Source organism: Zea mays, chromosome 10 (genome assembly GCF_902167145.1).
Source record: "Zea mays cultivar B73 chromosome 10, Zm-B73-REFERENCE-NAM-5.0, whole genome shotgun sequence".
Taxonomy (NCBI): Eukaryota; Viridiplantae; Streptophyta; class Magnoliopsida; order Poales; family Poaceae; genus Zea; species Zea mays.
Window position 1 is genome coordinate 69,841,215 of NC_050105.1, and position 7,658 is coordinate 69,848,872.

Genomic DNA, 7,658 nt, shown 5'->3' on the forward strand with positions numbered 1-7,658 from the left:
CATATGGTACCTCTTTAGTACATTTTCTATGAAAGTACAAATATACCTTTGTTTCTATCCTTTTGAATTTCTATTCCTAGTATATAGTAGGCTTCTCATTTGTCTCCATATCAAAATTTGAGTAAATAAACTTCTTTATTTCCAGCAACGAATTCTTATCATTGCTAGCTAGTAGAGTGTCATCTAAATATGAAATTTGTAAGATATACCTCCCATTCTTAAACTTTGCATAAATGCAATTATCTTCCTTGTTTCCTCAAAACCATATTTTCTAATAGTCTCATCAAACTATAGGCACCACTGTTTAGAAGCTTGCTTTAATCCATAAATGGGTTTTCTTAAGTGACATGCCACATTTTATTTCCTTTTATAACAAAACCCTTAGGATGTGCCATGTAAACATTTTCTAACATCTCTTCATTCAAGAATGCTATATTTACATCCATTTGATGGAGTTCTAGATCATAATGAGCAATTAATGTCATGATTATCCTAAATGAATCTTTGGTTGAGACAAATGAGAATGTCTCATTATTATCTATTCCTTCTCTCTATGTGAACCCTTTGGCCACATGTCTAGCTTTATTTGTTTCTATAGTCCCTTTAGAGTCATGCTTGGTTTTGTAGATCCACTTGCAACCTACTGTTTTAGCTCCTTTGGGAATAACCTTTAGGCCCCAAACTTTGTTCATTCTCATAAAATGCAGTTCAACCTTCATAGCAGAAAACCAATTTTATGAGTTTAGACTTCTCATGGCTTATTCATAAGTGTTGTGATCTCCTTTGGAGTCGATATCCTCACTAACATGTATCTCACAATATTCTATGTTTCACTAGCATGTACTTCATAATCATTAGATATTGTAGATCTTCTGTCTCTTTGAGACCTTAAAATTACATCATTTTGAGGGTTCTAGGGTTGCTCTAATGGTGTATCATCAAAGCACAACATCATCCCTTGGTTCTGAAGGCTCCTGTGTTGCAAGTGCTATAGGCTCAAACACCTTAAGGGATGATGCAACTTGCTCATTGATTGTCATGCTCGGAAAAAGTGAACATGTGGCGCGCTGTTAGTTGTATTGAGAGGAACAAGAAGAGGGGCGTGAACTATTGAACAAGAGAAGGGAAGAGGGAAAAAAGAAAACAGAATGAATCAGTGGTACTGGTAGCTAAATTTCATCTAACTCCACGATGATGTATGAAAGAGGCTTTCGTGAAGCACATGAGCTCTTCCAAAAAGGTAAATCTATCCCCCCAGATTCACTATTTTGGTGGAGCTAAACCATTAAAAACTTTCATGGAGTAAAGCTATTTTTATCGATTTTAAACTTATGGGAGTTGTTCCAATGAAGCTCATATAAGCTAGAGTTGTTTGGTGACAAATAATAGATTTTGTTATAAAATGCATCTGTGGTTCTCAAACTAGGCATGGTGTATCACTTGGGTCCTCGGACTCTCAAAACCAGAAAAACGAGTGTTGTAACTTGGCTGGCTCATCTAAAACTAGGTTTGCTCAAACCAGATGACAACATGACGTGACACGTTGGAGCACACTAATGAAAGTTCGGGGGACCCAAGTAATACAACATGCCAAAATTCGGGGACCTAAGTGGCACAACATGGCAAGTTTGAGGACCAAAGTGACTCTAGGGTGGCACGCCACGTCGGCATCTGGTTTAAGCAAACCTAGTTTTGAATGGACTGATCAAGTTACAGTACCTGTTTTCCTGTTTTTTGGAGTTTGAGGACTCAACTGACACAACATGTCAAGTTCGAGGACCGCATATGCATTTTACTCGGAAAATATACTCCCTCTAGGTCCAAATTATAAGTCGTCCTAGACAAAGTTTGAGTCAAACTTGTAAAACTTTGACTACAAATAGGTGTTTCATTATGTAGTTTTGAAACATAATAGTCATATGCACCGATTTATCTTTAAAAGTATTTTCACAAAAGTATAAGTGTATTGAAAGTTCATTTGTATTTTAACAAAAAATTTGGACTAAACTATTTTTGTCGTGTCGTTGTCCTAATCGACTTATAATTTAGACTTTGATGGAGTATTTGCAAGTACTGTAATAATGTAATACTCCAAGGCGGTGACTAAGAAAAATCCATGGATGATCTATACTAAGGGCGTGTTTTGTCGTGGCTTTGCTCCACTACAGAGCAGCTCTACTCCAAAGCTCTAAGTGGAAAAGCTATACTCTAGAGTTTAAATAGCTTTCTCATAATCTGTGACAGTGGTGAGTAAATAACTCCAAACTCCATGTATGGATTTCTTTTTAGAGTTTTCGGAGTAGGAAAAGAGGTACTATAAGGCCCTATTTGAGATAGTTCTAGCTTTAGAAATTTGGTGGAGTTGGTAGAACAGGTCATTAGGTGCTCTAGAAAATCGTGGAGCTATATATAAATCATTTTGTTTATTATTTAGATTAAAAATATTTTTAAAACTATTTAAATTCATATTATAAATTATAATTCCACACTAGAGCTGAAACCTGTAGCCATTCTAAACACTCCTTAAAAATTTATACTACATCTCTCAAAACTCCATAGAGTTTGTAACTGTGGAGTTCAGGTGTTGGAATAGATCTGTCCAGCTCCTCATTAGAGAGTTTTGTTTTGAATCCATACCGAATACACCTTAGTCTTAACTTAGAATAAAGAGTGGTGGTAAACCGGTAGTGGTAGGGGGAAAAAAAGAGAAGCGAGGCATTGACTTTGCACAGCCCAGCAGGCAGCTCGTCGTCTAGCATTTGGTCCTCTCGTTCGCACCTCCGCCATTTCTACCTATAAAACTCACCCTCCACCTGTTTCCCACCTCACAATCCCACAACCCAAGAAGCCACAAGAAAGCAGCAGCAGCACCGCACGGACCTGACCTCCAACTACAAGCGACGATCCAGGCTCCAGAGCCCCACGCAAGGCCGGAAGGAGACAGGCAGCAGCCCGGCAGAGCAGCTAAGCCATGGCGGTGGACCTCATGTCCTGCGGCGGCGGGGCGTACGAGCAACTGGCGTTCCAGGAGGCAGCCGCGGCGGGGCTCCGCAGCCTGGAGTTGCTCGCTTCCTCGCTCTCCCCGTGCGGCGCGGGGCGGGCGGAGTCGCCGCCGCTCGGGCAGATCGCCGACCAGGCGGTGTCCCGGTTCCGGCGCGTCATCAACCTGCTGGACCGCACGGGGCACGCCCGCTTCCGCCGCGCGCCCGCCGTCGCCGCGGTGGAGCCCATAGAGACGGAGACGCCAGCGTCACAGCAGGCGGCGGCGGAGCCGCCTCATCAGGCTCAGAACAAAGCCCTGACGCTGGACTTCGCCAAGTCTGTCCCGCCGGCAGCGAACAAGAAGGCCCCGCGGGCGCCGGCCGTGTCCGCGACTTCGACCTCGTTCCTGTCGTCCGTGACCGCGGGCGGCGAAGGGAGCGTGTCCAAGGGGTGCAGCCTCGCCGCCGTGTCCTCGGGCAAGCCGCCTCTCCCGAAGCGCACGTCGCCGTGCCCCGCCGCTGCTCCGCCGGGGGCGCACCACGCCGAGTCCGGCGCTGGAGGTTGCCACTGCTCGAAGAAGAAGCGCAGCCGGCAGGGCCTGTCCCGGCGCACGGTGCGCCTACCCGCGGCCGCGGCAACGCCGGGGTCGCAGCCGCCCGGCCACGTGCCGGCGTCGTCGGACGTACCCCACGACGAGTACTCGTGGCGCAAGTACGGGCAGAAGCCCATCAAGGGGTCCCCTTACCCGCGCGGCTACTACCGGTGCAGCAGCGCCAAGGGTTGCCCCGCGCGGAAGCACGTGGAGCGCGCCGCCGACGACCCGGCCGTGCTCGTCGTCACCTACGAGGGCGACCACCGCCACGACGGCGACGGCGACGGCGACGGCGGCGTTGGCGCTGGCGCTGCCCGCTCCCGCGCGGCGTGAAGATCGTTTGCTTCCCGCCGTAGCAGTCAGTGTAGCAGCGGTAGTCAAGTCAATCGATACTAGTAGTAGACCTCTTGTTTCATTTGTTCTTCGGATTAGTGGTAGATCGAGCTTTGCTCCTGTAAAAGGAATTAAAGAGCATTTAAACTTAATCTCGCCATGAACTTTCTCCAAATCTACGTATTATTTTATCTTCTATGCATAAGCGTCAATTTCTCGGGGATTATATATATATATAATAATTGTAGGAAATATGATACACACAGATGGAATTTGGGTGGTGATTTGAAGTGGTCGCAGCAGGTTCCTTTGGCTCTCAACTCTCAAGTCAAAGAAACGGACAGGGCATGGGCACGGCATCAATACGCGCTTTAAAGTATCGTGTCGGGTTTGGGTGCATGGGGCCCATGACCACAAAGCCGGTCAAAAGCAGTCGATGAGCGGTCGCTTTCGCGTTCAGGGACGGTTGGCCCGTTTGGGGCTGTGCCGTTGGGATATCCGTGCCGCTGTGGCCTGTTGTTGTGTCCAAGAGTTGACTGGACAGCGAAGACCCCGTCCTCACTCCCCAGAAGAGCGCGTGCAAACCAAGGACGACGCGTGGACCCACTGTCGGACAGCGTAACGGGGTCTCCTTCTTGTTCAACGGCACAGCCATTGGTGGCGCCTGGCATAGCGTTTCTCCCGTCCGTTTTTATTTTCCACGCGTTGACTTTTGGATCAGCTGGTTGTAGCCGAAGTTGCTACTAGGTAAGTACAAAGCGGTGCTTGTCTGACCAGCATGTCTTGCTCGCCTCGCCAAGCAAGGTTAGGCTTACCAGCGCCGGAGGGCAGTTTTGCCTGGCTCGCGTTGGCAACCAGAAACTTTGATACTGTATCCATGTTTAAAGAAAGAGAAATCGAACTCGCTCCATTCCAAATTAAAATATGTTTTAGTTAATTGATAGGGTTCATATAATACTTGATATAATACTTGATGTATGTGTTATACATATATGTCTAGGTTCATTTTCATCTATTTGAATCTAGACATAAAAACTGATAAGAGCTACAACGACTAGCAAGGAGTATATTGTATGAGGTGTGGAGAACTAGCAAGGACATCGTTGTGGACCTCTACGTACAAACTATTGAGCACTAGATTTGGCATCTATACACGATGGGATGGTATAGCCATGTGGTCCAGATGCTCCACGCCCAAAACAGTCCGCAGATGTAGGCTGGACAATTCGCGATTAGATTAATTCAGGCGAGAGTTCTTGTGCTTATCTAGCCATTCGCGCGGGGAGCTATTAGGAAGCGTCTAGAAACGGGTTCAAACCTCCACCCCTATATATATAAGGGGATATGATCGATTGAACTTCACCCAATCGATCAAATCAATCTATTTACCGGTTCTTTGGTATTTTCCCCCCTAGAAGTAGTAGTGACTTATCCTAGATTAGTCTTCTTCTTCCCCAATCTTCACGTCTTCTCGACTTGACATTGTCTAAAGACGTCTTGAATGATCTGCCAATCCCAATACAACCCTATGATCTTTCCTCTCTGACAGGGTCTCTCCGGGGGAGCGAGATCCAGGTTCTGCAGGAGATCGTTCCATCCTCTACGCACGCATGGACGATCTGGACACCCTAAGCGGATAGATTGTTGTCCTGCATAGAAGAGCGGAGCCCTCTCCACAAAGTCGTGGACGGTCCTACCACCAGGAGCAGATGGCCTGCGCTCAATCAAAGAATACCCCAAGTCCTAGCTCCCTACGAGCGGGATTAAGGTGTGCTAGGTAATTGGTCCAAAAGAGTGCCAACACAAACCTAGTTTTTAGTCCAGCTATCTTAATCGTAATTAAATTTATAAGAAAAAATCAATGTTACGGTGACAAACATTTTAGATCTACAAAATCGGTCAAATCATCCGGCTTATTGTAAAGGCTTGTATTAATGGACTTTTACGGAGGTGGTCACCCTGCCTGCCTCCATTAAAAGTATTAACGTAGGTGACCGCCTTACAGTTGTCATTTACGTTAATATACATTAGTCGAGACAGTCTTCAGAAGTACTTGCCTCTAGTCTTTACTATATTAAAGCACCAGTTTCAACTATCGTCCTATGTTAATATTTTTCAAAAAAAAACCCTACATTTGTTTAGAATCAACATGCACTACTATAATCTCTTCTCTACTACTATAATATGAGAGTTTATGTAAAAAAAGATGAAATTATGTATAGGTGAGTGTTTGAACATTGGTTATTGGTTCCACATTCACACCCATCTAATCTAAAGAAAACATATATTTTGTGCTTTATTAAAACAAAATTTATCCTATATATATATATGTCGGCGTTTCGAGACCGGGGGTCCCTAAGCCGACGAGTGAACGTCGTCGCGTGCCTCAGCCCAGATGGGTCGACACGAGGCCGAGCGCGAAGGGGGGAAGTGAGGTGGCCGGAGACAGGCGTGAGAGAGGTGGAAATCCCGCGGCCTTCGTGTTCGTCCCGCGCCCAAGTCGAGTGCGCTTGCAGTAGGGGGTTACAAGCGTCCACGCGGGAGTGGGAGCGAGCGGCCTCACGCGAGCGCCTGTCTCCTCCTCGTCCCCGCGCGGCCAACCCTCCCTAAGAGGGCCCTGGTCCTTCCTTTTATAGGCGTAAGGAGAGGATCCAGGTGTACAATGGGGGGTATAGCAGAGTGCTACGTGTCTAGCGGAGGAGAGCTAGCGCCCTAAGTACATGCCGTCGTGGCAGCCGGAGAGATTTTGGCACCCAGCTGGTGTGATGTCGTGGCCGTCGGAGGAGTGTTGGAGCCTGGCGGAGGGACAGCTGTCGGAGCTGTTGAGTCCTTGCTGACGTCCTCTTGCTTCCGTAAGGGGGCTGAGAGCCGCCGTCGTCACAGAGTATGCGGGGCGCCATCATTGCCTTTCTGGCGGAGCGAGCCAGATGGGACGCCGGTCTTGTTCCCCGTGGCCCGAGTCAGCTCGGGGTAGGGTGATGATGGCGTCTCCTGTTGACGTGGCTGGTCTGCGCCCTAGATTGGGTGATGTGGAAGCTCCTCCGAAGCCGAGGTCGAGTCTGTCTTCCGTGGCCGAGGTCGAGTCCGAGCCCCTGGTTCGGGCGAGGCGGAGACCGTCGGCTGAGGCCAGGGTGGAGTCCGAGCCCTGGGGTCGGGCGAAGCGGAGTTCGTCGTCTTCTGGGGCTGAGCCCGAGTCCGAGCCCAGGGTCGGGCGGGGCGGAGTTCGTCGTCTTCCGGGACTTAGCCCGAGTCCGAGCCCTGGGTCGGGCGAAGCGGAGTTCGTCGTCTTCCGGGGCTTAGCCCGAGTCCGAGCCCTGGGTCGGGCGGAGCGGAGTTCGCCGTCTTCCGGGGCTTAGCCCGAGTCTGAGCCCTGGGTCAGGCGAAGCGGAGCTTCCTATGGTGCCTGCGGCCGGGCCTGACTGCATGTCAGCCTCACTCTGTCAAGTGGCACCGCAGTCGGAGCGGCGCAGGCGGCGCTGTCTTTCTATCAGGCCGGTCAGTGGAGCGACGGAGTGACGGCGGTCACTTCGGCTCTGTCGGCTGGGGGCGCGCGTCAGGATAAAGGTGTCAGGCCACCTTTGCATTAATTGTTCCTGCAATTTGGTCGGTCAGTGCGGCGATTTGGTCAGGGTTGCTTCTTGGCGAAGACAGGGCCTCGGGCGAGCCGGAAATATGTTCGCCGCTGGAGGGGCCTCGGGCGAGACGGAGATCCTCCGGGGTCGGCTGCCCTTGTCCGAGGCTAGGCTCGGGC

General features: G+C 49.2%; 1 protein-coding gene across 1 annotated transcript; it reads left to right on the forward strand.

Moving 5' to 3' along the window:
• The first annotated feature begins 2,827 nt into the window (after nt 1-2,827).
• Nucleotides 2,828-4,082, forward strand: LOC100285526 (uncharacterized). The gene has a single exon (NM_001158417.1). It carries the CDS (start codon nt 2,972-2,974, stop codon nt 3,905-3,907), a length of 936 nt encoding a protein of 311 aa, NP_001151889.1. The 5' UTR covers nt 2,828-2,971; the 3' UTR covers nt 3,908-4,082.
• The last annotated feature ends 3,576 nt before the right edge of the window (nt 4,083-7,658 follow it).

Excerpts from the sequence above, each read along its gene's own strand:
- LOC100285526 (NM_001158417.1), top strand. The coding sequence starts at position 2,972 with ATGGCGGTGGACCTCATGTCCTGCGGCGGCGGGGCGTACGAGCAACTG.